This window comes from Solanum verrucosum, unplaced genomic scaffold, assembly GCF_900185275.1.
Source record: "Solanum verrucosum unplaced genomic scaffold, falcon-dt-bn FXZP01000060.1, whole genome shotgun sequence".
Taxonomy (NCBI): Eukaryota; Viridiplantae; Streptophyta; class Magnoliopsida; order Solanales; family Solanaceae; genus Solanum; species Solanum verrucosum.
Window position 1 is genome coordinate 8,761,152 of NW_026020129.1, and position 20,262 is coordinate 8,781,413.

The window sequence follows — 20,262 nt, forward strand, 5'->3', positions numbered from 1 at the left end:
TCCAATGCACGAAATTATGGTACGTGTACTAATACTTTGTGTGTGACTGTGAGAGAAAATAAAAGTCATCAGAGAGATGTGGAAAAGGCCAGAAAGTGACAAAAGTAGGAATTGCGTATTGGTATTGAAATTAGAAGAAATTGTAATGTGAGGTGTTAGTGAAGTTTGCTTATACCACCTTCCATGTTGTGATGTATACTTTTCTCTGTGAGTTTGGTACAATTTTTGCACCTAATCGCGGTTGGTGGTCTATAAAATGGTTGAGAATTATAAGATCTTTCGTAGATATAAAAATATAAGATGATTTCTAAGCTTAGCGAGACAAAGCTACTCTATTTTTTATGTTGATAAGAGGTAACAAGTGTTTTCAGAAATAAGTTAAAGTGTGCGTAAGTTGGTCTAGACAAAATCGTTATAAATAAAGTTGGACATAGGATTTATCAAGGGGTTTTGTGTTGGGTGATGTAGGTATAAACACGTAGTAGTACGGTTTTTTTTCTTCATGAACGTTAATTAGTGTGTAGTCGCTTTCTTTAATGATATTTAGTTTAGGTTCTCATAAATGAAAAAAAAAAAACCAGGAGATAATTAATTATTTCAGTAATTAATTGCAAAAAAGACTAGCAAATTACAGTATCTAAGTAAAATGACCAGAAAACATTAAGAGAAAGATGATAGAAGGGTACAAGAAAAATATAGAAATTAAAATAAGCAGATTTTAACGTGATTAGGTTTGCTAATACATGCACTAAACCAACTAACCTGCTTTGATGGGGAGTATTTAAAAAGAGAGAGTCAAGATACCGACAAGCACAGAGCAGCCGTTAAAAGAGATTTTGTAAACTGGTCTAACTCTAAGATAATTCTTAGAAATTTCTTCACGTCCGACAAAAAGAATTTGGTCTGAATCGATATAGATGACTGTCAACTTGTCTAACTAATGTTCAAATATAATTATCTGACGAACATAAAACCCCAGTCATTATTCAAGACAGGACAAAAATGCCTAATTTCATCATTGAATTAATTAATTAAAACAAATCGAAACGAAAAGAATATTAGCAAGATTGTGGATTCAAACAGTTTTGTTGCCAAAATTAAGAGGTTGAAAACGTCTTGGCTTGGCTACGTGGGTTCTACATAGCCTGGAGTTTGGTTGGCACATCATTCAGCTGTTGCATTTGTCACTTTGCCATTGGTTAAGTGCAGTGGTAGAGCCAGAAATTTTACCAAAGGTTTTCAAAAATAATGATATGTGGCTATCAAAATAAAACTAAAATAAAATAAAATTGTGCTATTTGCAAAGGCAGAGCTATAGCCACCCAGGGTGTCCAATTAGACACCCTTTGTCGAAAAAAATTACGTCAAATTATGTATTTAAAAGATATATATATATAGAGAGAGAGAGAGAGTTGAGTCTTTGGCGCAATGGTAATGGGTATCCATTTGAATGAAGGATTTCTGGGTTCGAACCCCAAATGGACACTCGTTACCACTGGCTATTTAGGGTTCGAACTTAGAACTATTTTAATTCAAATGGACACTCATTGCCACTGCGTCATCAAGGGTGTCCAACTTTAAATATATATCCTTTAAATGGAGAATTTGACATATATATACAACGTAATTTTCTGACGAGCTGGTCAATCTATGATGGCTATAGCTCCGCCCCTAGTTAAGTGTAATGAATTCATATAATTTTGAAATAGATATCGAAAAAGAATCAAAATTACTCTAGAATTATCTGAAATTAAGCACATATATTCTCTTTTTGTTTTTTGTTTTTTAATATAAAAGATATCCCTCTTGTTTAATTTAAGGACCACAAAACGGACTGCAATTAGATATTACTTGGCATATGAAAGATTGCCTAGCTACATGTTGTCTACTTAGACAGCTTGACGAGGCTAAAACACCCGCTCCTTTAAATTGATATCTTCCTCTCTCATTCAGATAGTTCAAGAATATATACTTCATTTTAGATAGTTTAAAAGTATATGAAATTTCACATAGAGTTTATATTCAAACTATTACGAATATTTCAAATTAGTAAACAAGCATTTCATAAAAGATAGGAGGAATGGAGATTTCAAAATTAATCTAAATATATTTAGAAAATAAAGAGAGAAATTCAAATCATGAGTGCTAATAGATTATTTTTCAGCACAAAAATTCAAAATCTAAAAGGGGATAAAAAAAAAACTGTGTGGGGTGGGGGTCTAAAATAAAGATGTTGAGTTCTTTTAAAATTTTAAATTAATCCTAGATATTTATATTTTATATAAAATAAAATCATCTATTTTTTGCTCCAAATAAATAAAAAAAATTATCTACTCATTCTCCTCATTAAACACGCTATTGAATTCAAAGATAAGTCATTTTCCTAGACCCAAATTCAAAAGTTATTGATGAAAAATAGCCAAAATTTGAAATTCAGTACACATTTTTTTTAAAATAAAAAATTCATGACAGTTTTGAAAATGAAAATTCACAGCAATATCTTAGATTTTTAGTTGTTTAAGTTCATTATCAGTGACAACTGTCATTATGTTTTTGTATATAAAAAAAATCATAAATAGCTAAGAGATGAAACTTAATAACCTTCTTTAACCACAGTTTGTCTAATTACGCTTCATAGTTATAGTTCAATTTGCTATGGTAATTCTCGTTTGTATATTTCGTTGTTTTTAAAATAAATTATACAAATTAGATTTATACAAGTAACATATTATATACAATTATTTGTATCGTGTAGAAACTATTAATATAAATAAATAAGTAATAGTATATAAGTGTTGGAATTATACAATTGATTCATATAAAGTATTGTGGGTGATAATATACCGGAAAAAAATATGCAATCAAAAATAAAAAATATATAGAACCAAAAGTCAGAATTGAAAATTTGTACATACACAAATACGAATAGATATGTACAGTATCATAACAAAATTACTATTGCGTATAGAAATACAGAAATATATACAAATAGGACTTATACAAATACCTGGGATTCTTCATAGCAAATTTCATTAAACTGTAGTCGTGATTCATAATTATATGAAATTATAGCTATGTTAAATAATACACTAGTAATGTTTGCCAATTCACATAATTTTTTATTAAAGAGCTATTTTTAAACGAATTTTCATTGGGCCTATCATCAGGCCCAGAGAGATCATGTAAGCCCAGGTATCAAGCTCACCTTAAGGGGAAGCCACATTTACAAGATTCTTGGTAAGGCTGTGGTGAAGTAGGCCCATGGACCTTACTGGCCCAATAACTATTTTGAATGGGCCCAAACACTATTTTGTTGTATATACTTGTTTGAATGGAAATAAATCCAAACTAGAGCTTCTTGCAATTATGGGAAACAATTCATCAAACTTCTTATTAGTAAAAAAATTATTTGCACTAGATATTTATATCAACTTAATGAATGTACAACACATGTATTAATATACTTTATTGTTAAATCGTTGTTAGTTAGTAGACATTCTAATTTTAATTTTTAGGTTAACCATGCTAAAGTAATATGATTTGATGTAAACACCTAATGCAGATAGAGAATTTAAAAAACCACCCATTATTTGTATGGGTGCTTTGACCCAAAATAGACCTTAACAAATAAATCACTAAGATTGCCCTTTATGGCCTTAATTAGAGGTGTCAAATGAATGGATTAGGCTGAATTTAAGCAGGTTAAACTGGAAAGAGTTGATAAATGAGTTGGTTATTGACTCTCTAAAAAATTATTAGAGTTGAAATTAGTTACTCCCTCCCTCCCATTTTATATGTCACTTTTTTACTTTGCACTTGCATTAGGAAATTATGTAACTTTACCCTTCTACCCTTATTTAATATTTTCTTAAGTCAACTTTATTAATAAATGACAAGATTAATTAACTATAGGCAAAATATGGTAATTTATGCATAAATTTTATAAAATGACAAGTATTGTGGTTCAACTATTTATAGAAAGGGATGACATATAAATAGGACGGAGGGAGTAAAAAGCAGGTAAAAATAATGGTGAAGTAATACTTAAGCCAAAGGTATACTATGATTAATCATGTTGACACATGTCATAAATAGATTGATTAATTTATTATAAATACCTAAGTGAATATGAGTGATTATTTTAATTTTCTTTATCATCGAAAAGGCTATAGGCTATGGCGCCTTTTTTTAACCTAACCTCATTGACAGCCCTAATTTTCATAGGGCAAATTATGACAATATTTAATTAGGACAAACATAATGAGGCCATAAACTTTGAAAATTCTAAGATTTTAATTAATTGGCCTACAAAATATCTTAATTCATAGTACTACTTATTCGTTAATTTCTGCTAATATATTAACTCATTAATTAATTAAGATTACAGAAAACATTAAAAAGGAAAATAAAGTGTACATATATACATTTCTCTCGACATTACTATCGTTTGCATCATTTTGATGATTGTTAACGCATAATTGATACTATACAACAATAATATATTCGATGTAACTCCACGAGTAGAATTTGAAGAGAGAACTAAAAAAAAAGAATTTGAAGAGGGTAATTAAATGTACGCAAAACCTTGCTTATTCCTACCTTGTGAGATAGAGACATTTGCTCAATTAACGCGAAACTGATACTACTACAACATCATATCATATCCAGTGTGACCCACAAAGTAGCAGTATACAAGACCTTATCCTACCTTGTGAGGTAGAGACATTGTTTTTGATAAATCATCGGTTTAATTAACACATAGTTGATACTACAACAACCACCACCACCATCACAACAACAACATATCAACAAAGTAGCTAGATCTAAGAAGGATAAAGGGTACGCAAGACCTTACCCTACTTTATGAGGTAGAGAGACTATTTGTGATAAGTCATCGGCTCAATTAGTACATAACTGATACCACCACTACAACAACAACATATCCGGGGTAATTTCATAACTAGAATCTGAAAAGGATAAAATATTGTATAGAAGACCTTACCCTTACCTTTTTGTGAGGTAAATACGTTATTTCTGATAGACCTTCTGCTCAATTAACGCATAGTTGATGATGAAAGGAATTAAAAAAAAAAAACTATATTAAAGTAATTTAGTTTTTTTATTACAACTCTATAAATTATAATTACAGTACTGGTAATATAAAACATAAAACACCAGCAATTTTCACAATTAAAGTGATATAGGTGGTGTGTTTAAATTAGGACAATATGAATTTTTTCTAGTCTCTGGAAGTCCAATAAAGAGCTCTGTCTCAACTTCCATTATTTGTCTTTCAACATCTTTCTCTACTTGAGGAAATGGTGTCAAAGTCAATGGTAGCACCTCACACTGAACAACAAAAAAAAGTTGATAAAAAATCATTTTATTAAAAAAATTGAGAAATTTAAAGTAAAATTATTATTACGTATTAATAGATATCATTCTTTTTAAGAATGATTTTTAAAAATAGAATGAGTATGATCGACCACTAGCAAAAATATGGAACCGGTCTCAACACATTTAATATCTTACATATTTTTCTAGTATAACAAGTAATAACAATGTCAAATATTTGTATTCATCTTAGCTATTTTACAACGTAATACATACCATCTCCTATCAGCATAAATACCAAGTTATTATAATGATTATGTATCTATGTCCATCAAAGGCAAATGTATTCATCTCAACTATTTTATAACGTACTACATGTTATCACCTATCAGCACAATTACCAAACTACTTTATGATTATGTATCTATACCCATCAAAGGCCAATGTTTATGCACATGAGAAAAACTCACTTGGTGTGTTTTTTATCTCTACTAAAATTTGAATATGATTTTTTTCATAATTAGTCATTAATCCAACTTCATTTATTAATCTTAACCAAACATTAAACACACATATTAGAAACATTGATATGCAGGCAAAAATTTGGAGTGATATATATCTCACCCTTTTCCTCAAGTCTGCATTTTTCTTCAATAGCATTTTTTCCTAAGACAAGAGGAAAATATGTATTATAAGCCAATTGGATTAATAGTTTTGACTTTAATGGATATATATATATATATATAAAAAGTGATTTACCTCTTCCTTCAGTTGAGCAATCTGTTCCTTGAATAACAGATTCTGAAACAAAATAATACAAATAAACAAACGAAAATTGTATATAGGTTTAATCCATTTGTATTAATATTGTATCGAGACAGGTTTAGAGAGAGCAATAATACAGTGAGACACTAACCAGATGTAATGATAAGCTTATAAAATGATCAAACTAGTTTAATTATAAGCACTTTTTAATTTATCAAATCTATGCATTTATTTAAACATCGAAATGTTTATAAGCTAAAATCAGCCGTAAGTTAGTAGTCACTCAAACTTATACCTATTCAGCTTATAAACACTTTTGATTAGATCAAGTAATTTACTACTATATCAATTGCTTATATTATTACAAGTGTCACTGTTTTTACTCAAACACGTAACTGCTTTAATATCAAAATGTGTTTTTTCATCACTTGATATGTACAACGTACTTATCAACTACTTTTAATCATCTAACCCGAATCAGACTATAATTAACTTGTTAAAGATCGAAGCATATATAGATTTTTACCTTTCTTGCCCTAATGTTGCTTAAACTTTTTTCCAACTGTTCTTCTACCTGTTGAAGTTCATCCAAGGTGGAAGATTCTAGACCATGTCCTAAAAGCTTTCTGAAAATAATTCACAAAAAAAATATTTTAGAACTATTTGCTGATTTAATTATTGTGCAACAATAAAAATTAAGAGACAATTAATTAACCTCTTAGAGTCTTCAAGAAATTCAAGCTTTCTAGTCATGGTTGCAACTTCCTCTTTCAAATGCTACACAAAATAAAGAGTTGGTATTTCAAACATACCAAAAGTATTGTTCATTTGTGTCGAATTCTCTAAAAATACACAAATTTTAAAGAATTTAACAGTATACAACGACAATATTATTAAAGTGTGTGAACAACATATATACCTATCAATACAAAATCAGGTATATGCAATAGAGAACTTGAAATAATATTTTTACCATTCGCAAAATTGTCTTCTTTCTTTTTTCAAGTGAAATTCATGATAGAACTTCAATTACCAAATACTCAATTCAACTTCACCGAAATATATAAAATCATGTACATAACTCGGGGTGAAATGGCTTATGCAGAAATAAAAATGAAAGAAAAAAACATAGAATCCGCGATGGATGCAAAAGAAGTTTCTAATTTGTCTGCTTCGTTAACTTCATGAATTCATCATAATTATAAGACACCTAAAATTGGGACAGAGTATATATATATACTTTTTAATTCTCACATCAAAATTGAAAAGAAAATACCTCAGTGGTTAGTTGATCAGTTAATTTTTTGTTGAGTCGTCCCAGGCTCTTGTCATTCTTCTGATAGCGTTCTATTGTCTTGTTTGTACTAAAAATAAATAATGAGAAACAAAATAAAATTACTACTGTATAACAAGGTGAATAATTTCAACATGAAAAAATAAATTATAAAAACACTCATGACATGAGAGTTTTAAGCAATGTATATCGTTATGTATAGTAAGAGAATGACCCCATTCTTTCACTCCACCCCTAATAGTAAGTAACTAGGACTCCTCGCAAATAAAAGGGTTCTAAGAAATTCAATTTGAATTTTATCTTCCCTTGTGTTCGGCTATAGCAATATTCCTCAAATTTAAAGCTGCATAGAAATTTTTATTTGTATCTCGTATAAAAAAGAACTTTTTATTTGATGGAATGAACCATATCCTTTCTTTTCGGGCTAGATCATGACTGAAAAGGAAAAAACATACCCCTATAGAACTATGGAAATGGTTAATCTTTTTATTTTGTGGCCAAATCATGATTGAATGGTTCATCTAAGGAAATTATGCATGTAAAATGGAGATCCAACTGCAATTTATTTGCTTGCATTAATTAATATGTGCATGAGAGTATACTTTTCTAAAATCTCATATTGCAAACTTTGGCAATTAGTATTTTAGATTATTGAGTACTTAGATTCTTTCACACAACATAATTAAAGAGATTCTGCCAACAAGTGGCCATAGGATCAAACTTCTTTATCTCAAATTTTGACTTTTATTGTCTATATCCTTCCCTAAATCTTGAGATAATGCAAGATATTTCGTATATCGAATTGCCCCTCTTAATACGTTTTAATTTCTATATATTATATCATGAGTTAACTCTCCATAGTGCTTTGGATTTGGGAAGATATATATTGATGCATCATGCATCTTCTAATCTAGTTTGTTTAAGCCAAATTAGGCCCTCCTATTGCTATAGCTTGCCATAAGCTATGACAACTCCAACTCACAATCATAAGAGCCTGACCCTCGATGCCAAAGTGGCTCAGTGGTCAGTCTTCATTTGAATTATGTTAAGGGTTAAGACTTCATGTTGTATAGCATGTCATATGTGTGATTCCTGACATGCATTTGCCGATATTTTTGAAGTGTTCAAACAACTTAGGTCTTTTGAGAACTAGATATAATTTCATAATATGATTAATGAATCAAAAGATGTATCAAAGTAAGGAAATGGAGTAAAAAAGAAGCAAGTATGATATTAGTGCAATTGCACTTTCGTACACCAGAAATTCTGAAGATTTGGTACTATATATAAATAGTACTATAGATATTTTCTCAGGTGCTACATATATAATATATGCAGTGTCATATCACTTCCAAGTGCAGTACTCTTCACTATTTACAACAACAACATGATCCACTCAGAATAATTCCACAAATATAATACGAAAAGAATGGTCTATATATACGTATATATTGTTTTACCTCTACCTTATGAAGATAGAGAAGTTGTTTTGAACAATTAAAATGTTTTAGCAGAAATTAAAGATCCACTTCCATTTATAAGTTCCAAAATCATGAACATAATTAAAAACAGGCAAAAGTTGGTGGGGTATTGGGAAAAACAAATTTGTAACAAGTACAATTTCATTTCAACTTTCAAGTTTAAACTTCATTTTAATTGTAGTAAAAAATAGGAAGGCACTACTACTCCCAAGTAAAATTTTGCCACATACATCAAACTTTTTATTTTCTTGTTTTGATGAACTACCCCTTGTAATATACATATAGCCATCTAGAATTTGTACAAGATTCAGCTTTATCAAGATAGCCAAATAGTAGTAACACATAAATCATTCTAAAAATAATAGATTGCATTGGCACACACCTCTATACACAAAACAATCTCTCTATTTCTTAAAACGGAGCACTTGAATCTCGGTGGATCGTAACAATAAATTAAAGTCATTTGTTCATTTACAATATTTCATCATGTATTTAAATCGTCTACATGGAAATTATACTTCATGACTATAACACATGAAAACCCCAAAAGAACAAAGCTTTTTTTTCTTTTTTTTTTGTTTGTTGTTTGTTTCTATTTAACTAAAGGATTTATACATTATCCATTATATAGAGAAGAGAATCAAGAGAAGTTAACAAAACAGATAGCAAGTCAGAAAAATAAGGGACCCTATTTGACAGATAAAGCAAGTGATCATTGTACTTGGTACTTGTTATACATTTATTGTATGTAATTTTCTGAAAAATGTATAAAATTCCTAAATTGAGCTACAAGTTGGATACTAAAACAAGATTCTTGAAAATTAAAAATCCCATTTTTAGATATTGCTATATCCACATACAATTATGATATCAAAGAGAAACTAAACATCAATTTCCTACATGACATGGTAGAGTATAGTCTTGCTATCATACTATACGATCCACTGAGATTCAGCCCTTTGTCAACTCCGATTCGTGTAAACAATAAATAAATTCAAGGAAATAACAATATGTACCTGGAACTTGAGAACTCATAAAGCTTTCCTTTTGGAGAAAATACAATAAGAGCAACTTCAGCATCACATAAAACTGAAAGTTCAAATGCTTTTTTTAGAAGCCCACTTCTTCTTTTTGAGAAGGTCACTTGTCTACTTGTTGCATTTTCAATTCTTTTCAACTCAGTTTTTCCTCTCACCATTATTTTTTTTTTACAAATTGAAAAAAATAATCAAGATTCTACAAGTGAAAATTCAAGAAAATATTGATTTTTGAGTTTTCAGATCTGGATGATAAGTATAAAGGAAAAAAAATTGGTTCAAAGGATCAAAAACCCTAAAAAAATCAATAAAGAAAAGGGCATATTTTTTTTTCTTTCTATTTTTTGAGTTACAACAACTAAGATAGAAAAAATAGATATAAATAGGGAAATGATTAAGGAAAGACTTGTAAGAAGCAAAACCTCATATATTTTCTTCTTTTGGTAAAACTTGCAAAGAAGCACTATATTAGACAAACTGACAGCTCCAAAAAAAGAAAATATAAGTGAGTCTCTATGATAGGCCACAAGTGGGGGAATTATTAATTATTATTACTTTTCTAATTTTAAAAAATAAATAATATTTTTTTATTAATTAAGAAGAGATGCCCATATAGGGACCATTGACAGCACATAAAATAATCTTCATGCTTCCCTATTGGTGTATTGACCAAAAACCCTAAAGGGAAGTTTGGTAGCTGGTTCAGAGATGAGTTATATAGTTATTAAATTATGCAATGATCACTAATTATATTGTTTTGAGTTTAATTAATTATATACACTAACAATATAAATACAAATATGTTACCTAGATTTTGTAGTTGTTTAATTGGTTGGCTATCACTTTCACTTTGTTTATAAACAGAGGCAGTTCCAGGATTTAAAATTTGTTATTCCTACAATGACTTAAAGTTAATATATACAATAATAATTATGTTCGTAATTAAATATTTATAGATACTTGGGGAGTTTCTAAACATATATAGAAAGAGAGTTTGAACAAAAGTTATTGAATTCACGTGAATACATAATTTAAATTGTGTGTCAATCTTGGTTGATAAAGGTTCAATTCTCCGTTTTGCAATTCAAGATCTAAAGTATGTATGGTTCATACACAACCATTTAATGAATTAAGTTTATATATATATATACTTTAGATTGTGTATATACAAGTTAAACCTAATTGAGTTTATTCCAATGCCCAAATAAATACCATTCACACACGTTTAAACAAAATTTGATAATTTCCCCTATTTACTTTGTAGTATTTGTTTTCGTTGTTTCTTTTTGGGACAATATGAATGAGGTTACACTGATATTTTTCTTTTCTTTTTTAAATCTCTCCCACATATAAAATTGAAGAAGAACCAAACATTTGAAATTAAAAATGTCACTCCGTTTTTTTATTATTGTATCTTTATTGCATATCAAAATTTTATTTTTTAACATTCGAAAATATGAAGTTGGTTCTTCACAATTATGCCATCTTTTTATTTTATTTATAAAAAAAACAAATAAATAGGTAGTTATATTATATATGTACGTACAATATTCAGAACACTCTTTTTCAGAAATTGCTACAGAAGTCATTATCTCAAATAATGGAACTTAAGATATTTGGAAATTAAAAGATCTCAAGATTCCTCTTTTATTTTAAATAAATAATATTTGAATATCAGAAAAAAAAAATTTGAATTAGATTTTATGAGTTAAATATTCAATATTTCATGTCTCATAATACTTGTCATGTTTCATTATTCAAGTAATTACTTAAATTTTGAGCATATTTTAAGATGTGTGTGTTTGTTTGTCATATTGATATAAGAAGAAGAGTGCAGAGTCAAAATCACACCTAAAATATTCCGGCTATTTGAGTTTAAAGTTTAAACTATCATGTGTATGAGTTTTCTACCTGAGTTATCATCAACTATATTTATTAAAACACACTTCAACTATCAATTGTTCATGTTTTCTACTTAAACGGTGATGATATTTCAAATAAGAAAAACAAACAATTAATAGCTGAGAACATTTTGACAAATAATAAATAATAATACAAATAGAATACTGGCACATTCAGATATGAAATTCAAAATATTGGCAGTAAATTAATATCTGAATTGTTGGTGTCAACTGGCAAGTAAGAACGAAAGGGACCCTGCCAGTTAGAAATAATAATTTACATACATCATTGTACTTTTCAAAATAATTTTTTGACATATAATATAAATATTTACTTATTTTGATAAATTGAAAAGGGGGAATTATAACATTACTTATAATTGAGGTATTTGTAGTCTCAAAAATAAAAAAATATAATTTTACAAAGTAGAATCTAAGAACGATAGAAAATAAATAGACCTTATCTTACATATTAGAAAACTATTTCTGATAAATATTTGATTCAAGAAAAAATTATCGATAATAAAATGAAAAGAAATAGGTAAATATATTTTTTTATTAATAATATTATTATTCTCATAATATGGACAACATTAAAACACACGTTATGCCTATTTTAGTTGAAAGTTCCATAAAAGGAACACCAGGAGTTCAAAATTTATTTTTTGTCCGTACAAGATTTTTATTTAAAATGTCAACATCGGTCCGTACGAAAGGTCCTATGTGGTCAGCCAATTATAGAATGACACGTAGGATTGACCCACGCTGCTTCACGTGGCTCGTCCTTCTGTGTTGGCGTGTTTTACTGGTATTAATACTACCTTTTTTTTATCACATTTATTATTTCATTAATAAATATATAGTTCTCCGTTTTCAAAAAGAATGACTCTTTTATTTTATAGTAGTATTCAAATTTCATTTTCCTACATGATCACAAAATTAAAAAGACATCTTGGTATATTTGACAGAACTTTAATTTACAAGTTAAAAATATTATTTTATTTTGAGAAAAATGACAAATATACCTTTAAATTATCGTAAATGGTATGCAGATATCCTCCGTCATACTTTTGGGACATTGGTGCTCCTGTCGTCCAAAAACTAGAATATATATACTTTTCACTCTAACGGAAGACTAAATAGGAACATGTGACACAATCTTATCCGTCGATTTGATATTTAATAAATGTCGGGTCAGTGGATAAGATTATGACACGTCTATGTCTATTAGTATAAAGGGTATATATGTTCTAGTTTTTGGACGGTAGAAGCACCAATATCATAAAAGTATGACGGAGGATATCTGCATGTCATTTACGATAACTCAGGGGTATATTTATCATTTTTTCCATTTTTTAAAACTTTATTGTCAAATCAAATTAGGTCATTCTTTTTTAAACGAAGAAAAAATAATATATTATTTCAAGGTGGTCCAAAAGGGAAGAAAAAAATTTCACACACAATAAATAGATCTTTTCATTTTTCTTCCTAACCTCTAGCTAGTTCCTGCTGTTAAAGTAGACACTCTAAAAACTAGTTATGTTAGAAAAAATAATATTCCCATGACCTAGAATATGCTCCAAACAATTATTAAGCTAGCTCCTTTAAAAATTAGTTATATTAGAAAAATTAATATCGATAGTAGCATTCTCATGAGCTACAATATGGTCCAAACAATTATTAATGTGCTTCCTACTACTGGAGGTGGCACTTTTTTGAAACAGACTTTATATATAATTATTTTTTCAGATTGTCTGATTTTAATTTATTATAGAATTTGAGAAAAATATATTAAATTTTGTGATGTTAAATTAAATTTATAAAAAATAAATAAATATGTGATCTTAAATATGTTATGTGAAAATTGAATTTAAAAAGGTGACAAAAGAAGGCAGATATATTGATGTTTTTTAAAATTTATTAATATGTTTTTTATATAGATATTTGAAATATGATAACTATATGTTAATTGAATATTTAAATATATAATAAAGTGCTAATTAGATATTTTATGTTTAAATTTTGAAAAAGCTTTTGCGCGTGTTTTTAATTGCTTGTTATGTAAGTAAATTAATTACATTATATATGTTAGTCTTTTAACAATACATATCAATCTTAATTGGAAATGTTTTTTCTACCTAGATTAAGATCTACGTACACATACACTCCTCAAACCCTACTTTGTATAATTATACTTATATTCGATTGTTATTGTAACCTCAATTAAAACTGACTTAAAATTTTATGACTTGTTAGGATCAATACGTACGACTAAAGGATAATACACAAAATAGGCTTAGTTTTGTTTTATTTTATTTTTTTGATTATTTTAATTGGACGATCTTGTCGGCATGTATAAATTGCTGGCTAATAAATTTCTATGTATTTTTAATAATTAATATGCAGGCTTTTATACATTTAAGAAAATTTCAAAAAGTCCAAACAATTAAAAGTCGATATCTTTATGGCGTCACCTGCATTTAATAAATGAAAATAGAATTTATTATTTATAAATTGACAATATAAATATATCAGTTATCGCAGCTCACTTACCTATTCCCATTTTTCTTTTGTTCTTTTATTAAGTATCTGATATCCATATTAGAATCCAATTAAATTGAGATTCACGCGAAAAAAATTCTCACATTTGGGGCGTAAAACACTCCCTAAAAAAGATGACTTTATACCATGAAACTCAAACCCGAGAATATTAATTAAGGATGAAAAAGTACTTACCACTCACCACAATCCTTATCGGTCTCTATTGCCCATTTTTTGGTAAGCTCTCCAATAATACCAACAAAAGATATTTTTCCTCTCTTTTTTAAACCACTAGACAATGTATCTGAAGGTCTTTTATTAATAGTAACAAAAGATTCATATATAATATAATTATCTAATAAATGACTTCGTGGTTTCTTTGAGTCGAGAATTTCAATATAATATTTATGCCTCATACAGATAAGGGTAAAATTTGCATATATCTTACTCTCCTTGAATGTTATTTATAAAGTTGCACCGAATAAATTATTATTGGTGCTATAAATAATTTCATGTTGCAAGTATATATTACATCATGTACATATAAATTCAATTTGTAATCTCTATATGTAAGAAAACTAATAGCTCATTTGACCAAATTTTGAATAAGTTAAATGTATGTGTTTTTAATTTTAAAAAATAGTTATTTCAAAAAGTTGAGGTATTTGGTCAAATTATAATCAAACATAAAATGATGCTATAATATTGAAAAAAACATATATTTTTCAAATAAATAAATTAATTAACTAAACAGTCAAACACAAAAAAAAAAACTCCAATTTCTTAGTAGTAAGTGTTTTTTCGTAAATAGTGGTTTACACGCCACAAATTTAAAAGGATTAATTACTTAAGTGGATCTCTTTTAAAAAATAATTACTTATTTTAAATATACTCTTTAATTATTACCATTTATAGCAATATATAACAATACTATATATTTTATTAGATTTCTCTCTCACCTCTTTCTCTTTTTTTCTCTCTCAGCTTTATAATTTTTATCTCTCATTCTCGCTCTTTCTCTTCTTTTTTTTATGTCGTTCTTTCTCCCTTCTTTTCATTTTGTTACTGTTTCTTTTTTGCTTTCTTTTTGTTGCCTTTTTCTTTCTTGCTTTCTTTTTGTTGCTTTTTCTCTCTCTCTTAATGTTGCTTTTTTCCCCTTTCTTTCTCTCTCTCTTTATGTTGCTTTTTTCCCCTTTCTTTCTCTCTCTCTAGTTTCTTTCGTAGAGTAGTGATTCGTAGAATGAATAAAATTTGTATCATAATTAATTAATTAAATAAATAATCTAATCGTAACAAATGAAGAGACATAATAAATTGCAAAATGAATTAAACTTGAATTAAAAATGTATTAAACACATATTAAAGTTGAATTAGAAGAGAATTAAACATGAATGCAAAATGTAGCAAACGAAAGAGCATTCAATGATTTGTAAACTGAATGAATTTGTATCAATAATGAATTTAACAAGTAATTCAATCGTAACAAATCAACCAATAAATTGCGAAATGAATTAAAATTGTATTTAAAAGTGTATTACACAATATTAAAGTTGAATTAGAAAAGAGAATAAAGAATGAATGAAAAACGTAACTAACGAAATACAAGACAACAATCTATAAACTGAATTAAACTCATATTATTCATGAATAAAACTTATATTATATGTATCTTATAAATTATTTTTGTTTTTATCACTAAGAAAATGAGTGATGGTTGCAATATGTATTAAAAATGTATTGTGCGTGTCTTATAAATGTATTATTAGGGTGTTACCTAAATTATTCTTGTTGGTATCCGTAAGAAAGGAGTGAAGTGTGCAATACGTATTATAAATGTATTATTCATGAATAAAGCATGTATTATATGTGCCTTATAAATTACTTTTGGTTTGTATCACTAAGAAAGTGAGTAATATTTGCAATATGTATTAAAAATGTATTGTGCATGTATTATAAATGTATTATGTGTGTTACCTAAATTATTTTAGCTGATATCATTAAAAGGGAGTGAAGTTTGCAATATGTATTATAAATGTAGGATGTATTTAATACAATTATGAAACATATCTAATGCAACAACTTTAATACAAACACGATATAGTTCTGTAAACTTCATCCTTTTCGAGTTTCAATCTAATTATTTTCCTAAAATTAATTCTAAACTTAATCAAACCCTCTTTAGAGATATAAACTCCAAACGATATTTTCAATTATTTGTAGGAACAACCTATCCAAACTAATCGCAAACGAAAGATGAGTCGATGATTCGTAAACTGCATAAAACTTGTATCAATAATTAATTAGACAAGTAATCTAATCCTAACAAATGAAGAGACATAATAAACTGCCAAATGAATTAAACTTGAATTAAAAATGTATTACACACATATTAAAGTTGAATTAGAAGTGAATTAAACATGAATGCAAAATGTAGCAAACAAAAGAGCATTATTGTAAACTGAATAAAACTTGTATCAACAATGAATTAAACAAGTAATTCAATCATAACAAATCAACCAATAAATTGCAAAATGAATTAACTTGTATTAAAAGTGTATTACACAAATATTAAAGTTGAATTAGAAGAGAGAATTAAGCATGGATAAAAAATGTAACTAATGAAACACCAGACAATGATCTATATAGTGAATTAAACTTATATCAATAATGAATTAAACAAGTAATCTAACAGTAACAAATAATAAATTACAAAAAATAAAATTGCATTAAAAGTGTATTACACAATATTAAAGTTGAATTAGAAGAGAAAATTAACAATAAATGAAAAACATAACTACCGAAAGACAAGACAATAATCTATAGACTGAATTAAACTTGTATTATTCATGAATAAAACATGTATTATATGTGTCTTATAAATTATTTTAGTTTGTATCACTAAGAACATGAGTGATGTTTGCAATATGTATTACAAATGTATTGTGCATATGTTATAAATGTATTACAAGTGTGTTACTTAAATTATTTTGGTTGATATCACTAAAAAATGAGTGAAGTTTCTAATATGTATTGTAAATGTATTGTTCATGATTTTAATACAATTATGAAACATATCTAATACAACTTTAATACAATCGCGATACTGTTCCATAAACTTCACCTTTTTCGAGTTTCAACCTAATATTTCTCCTAAAATCAATTATAAACTTAACCAAACCCTCTTAAAATTGGGATATAAACTCCAAACGACATTTTCAATTATTTGTAGGAACAACCTAACCAAACTAATCAAAAATTCGTAAAATTCAAATAATGAATTCAAAATTTGAATCTTTATAATGACCATCAATGGTGAACTCTTGTTTCTATAATTTTAAAGATTTGAAATTTATATTTGAGAACATGATATTGTACAATTTTTTGATTTTTCTATTCCTCTTCTCGTCGTGTTTTTGGATAAAAATAGTGAAATATGGGCAAAAACTGATTTAAAACAGTTATTTAAATGAAATTTTTTTAAAAAAAAGAATAAAAAAGAAGAAGGAAGAGTTAAACAAGTAATTCAGTCATAACAAATCAACCAATAAACTGCAAAATGAATTAAACTTGTATTAAAAGTGTATTACATAAATATTAAAGTTGAATTAGAGGAGATAATTAAGTATGAATAAAAAACGTAACTAATAAAAGACCAGTCAGTGATCTGTAGAGTGATTTAAACTTGTATGAATAATGAATTTAACAAGTAATCCAATAGTAACAAATAAACCAATAAACTGCAAAATGAATTAAACTTGTATTAAAAGTGTATTACACAGATATTAAAGTTGAATTAGAAGAGATAATTAAGCATAAATAAAACAACATAACTAATAAAAGACCATACATTAATCTATAAAGTGAATTAAACTTGTATCAATAATGAATTAAACAAGTAATCCAATAGTAATAAATCCACCAATAAACTGCAAAATGAATTAAATTTGCATTAAAAGTGTAGTACACAATATTAAAGTTGAATTAGAAGAGAGAATTAAGAAGGAATGAAAAACGTAACTAGCAAAAGATAAGAGAATGATCTATAGACTGAATTAAACTTGTATTATTCATGAATAAAACATGTATTATATGTGACTTATAAGTTATTTTGATTTGTATCACTAAGAATGCGGGTGATTTTTGCAACACGTATTAAACATGTAGTATGTTTGTATTATATATATTTTTTAAGTATGTGACCTAAAGTATTTTGATTGATATCAGTAAAAAAGGGGATATGTCTGTCATATGTATTATAAATGTATTGTTCATGATTTTAATACAGTTTTAATACAATTATGAAATGATTCTAATACAATTTTAATACAAATATGAAAACTTCATTTTTTTCGAGCTTTAATCTAATTTTTACTCCTAAAATCAATTCTAAATTTAATCAATCCCCCTTAAAATTGAGATATAAACTCCAAATTATATTTTCAACTGTTTGCAAGAACAACTGATCTAAACGAATCTCAAATTTGTACAATTCAAATAATGAATTCAAAGTTTAAAGCTTTTTAATGACTATCAAAGGTGAATTCATGCTATTGTAATTTTTGAGATTTTGAATGCGTGCTATGCACACGATTTTGTATAAATTTTGGGATTTTGTATTCTACTCGTTGTTTTTTTAGGTGAAAATCATGAAACATGGGTGACAATCGATTTGAAGATAAAAATATTTAAAAATAGTTTTTTAGATGAAAATTGTGAAGAGGAAGAAGATGAAGAGAAATCATGATTGTAAGAGAAAAAAATTGCAGCGAAGGAGAAGAAGACATTGGATAAACATAGACAAAGAAAAAGAGAATCGCTTAATATTAAGGAATTGTTATATTTAGTTATAAAATTTATATTGTTATAAATGGTAAATATTTTCTTAATATAGGATACCTAGGTGATTTACCCAATTTAAAATAATCGAATTTTAATACGATTGATTGATGGGCTTTTAAGTTTGATAGTTTGAATAGTTGTCACTGGGCCCCATGGCTAAATGTCCGACAGCTGCTTCTCATCAAAGCCCATGAACTCTTGTACCTACTTTTAACAGCAAAACACTTTTCTTAGAATACGTAAGGTTGTTAAGTGCTAAAGTTTAAATGGTATATTGCCCACCTTTCATCTTCATGTTCAATGTTAATAAAAAACTTTTTTTTTTCTTTTATAATCATATGATATTCTATATTTTACGATATAAATTTACACAACATAAAATTTATTAAAGGAAAAATTCTTCTTTCGATTGCTTTATCTAGGTAGAAAGGTGTGGATTCACATGAATTTGTGCTTCTTTCTTATATCATGTAGAGTTTTTTTTTTGTTTCTCATCTAGTGTCTGAAGCCCATCACTGACTGAATCCGGATCGCCCACTACAAAGATCCATTCGGGAGTGACGCTCCCAACAAGATTTTTTCCATACCCAAAGTTGAAACCTGAAACCTCTGGTTAAGGGTGACGCAACCCCACTAGTGCACCACAACTCATATTAATAGATCATATAGAGCTATGCCTATTTAATTCCCATAGTTTCGACATTGAGAGAAGATATGTTACTACAATTGTAAGAAAATAGAAGTTAATTTGAATTTATAATTTTTGAAATGCAACGGGTTCATTGTATGAATTTAAGAAAGAAAGGCTCATGTTAAGGCCACCATACCCTTCAATAGTTGTTCAATCAAAAACCTTCTTTTAAACGCATGTTATTTGTATCTATTGATTAAAAAAAATTAAAAATCAGACTTATATTATGTAGGGCTCATTAAAGAGAGAATTACTCCCTATGGGTAGTTTCTCCATTTCCAAGTTAGAATTTAAGACCCTGTGTTTGGTACGGAGAAAAATACTTTTTCGTGAAAAACAAATCAACTTCTTAATTTATTTATTTTTCAAATGTTTGGTC

The 20,262-nt window shown here is 27.7% G+C and overlaps 1 protein-coding gene across 1 annotated transcript; it reads right to left on the reverse strand.

Moving 5' to 3' along the window:
- Window positions 1-5,085: 5,085 nt before the first annotated feature.
- Window positions 5,086-10,302, reverse strand: LOC125826550 (agamous-like MADS-box protein AGL19). The gene is made up of 7 exons (XM_049505902.1): window positions 9,891-10,302; window positions 7,376-7,463; window positions 6,815-6,876; window positions 6,626-6,725; window positions 6,094-6,135; window positions 5,959-6,000; window positions 5,086-5,349 (listed from the first exon to the last, which is right to left on the reverse strand). Exons 1-7 carry the CDS (start codon window positions 10,070-10,072, stop codon window positions 5,191-5,193), a joined length of 675 nt encoding a protein of 224 aa, XP_049361859.1. The 5' UTR covers window positions 10,073-10,302; the 3' UTR covers window positions 5,086-5,190.
- Window positions 10,303-20,262: the final 9,960 nt, after the last annotated feature.

Coding starts and splice junctions, on each gene's coding strand:
- LOC125826550 (XM_049505902.1), bottom strand. CDS start 10,072: ATGGTGAGAGGAAAAACTGAGTTGAAAAGAATTGAAAATGCAACAAGT. Junction 7,464..9,890: donor TATGAGTTCTCAAGTTCCAG/GTACATATTGTT, acceptor ATTTATTTTTAG/TACAAACAAGACAATAGAAC. Junction 5,350..5,958: donor ATGCAGACTTGAGGAAAAGG/GTGAGATATATA, acceptor TTTGTTGTTCAG/TGTGAGGTGCTACCATTGAC.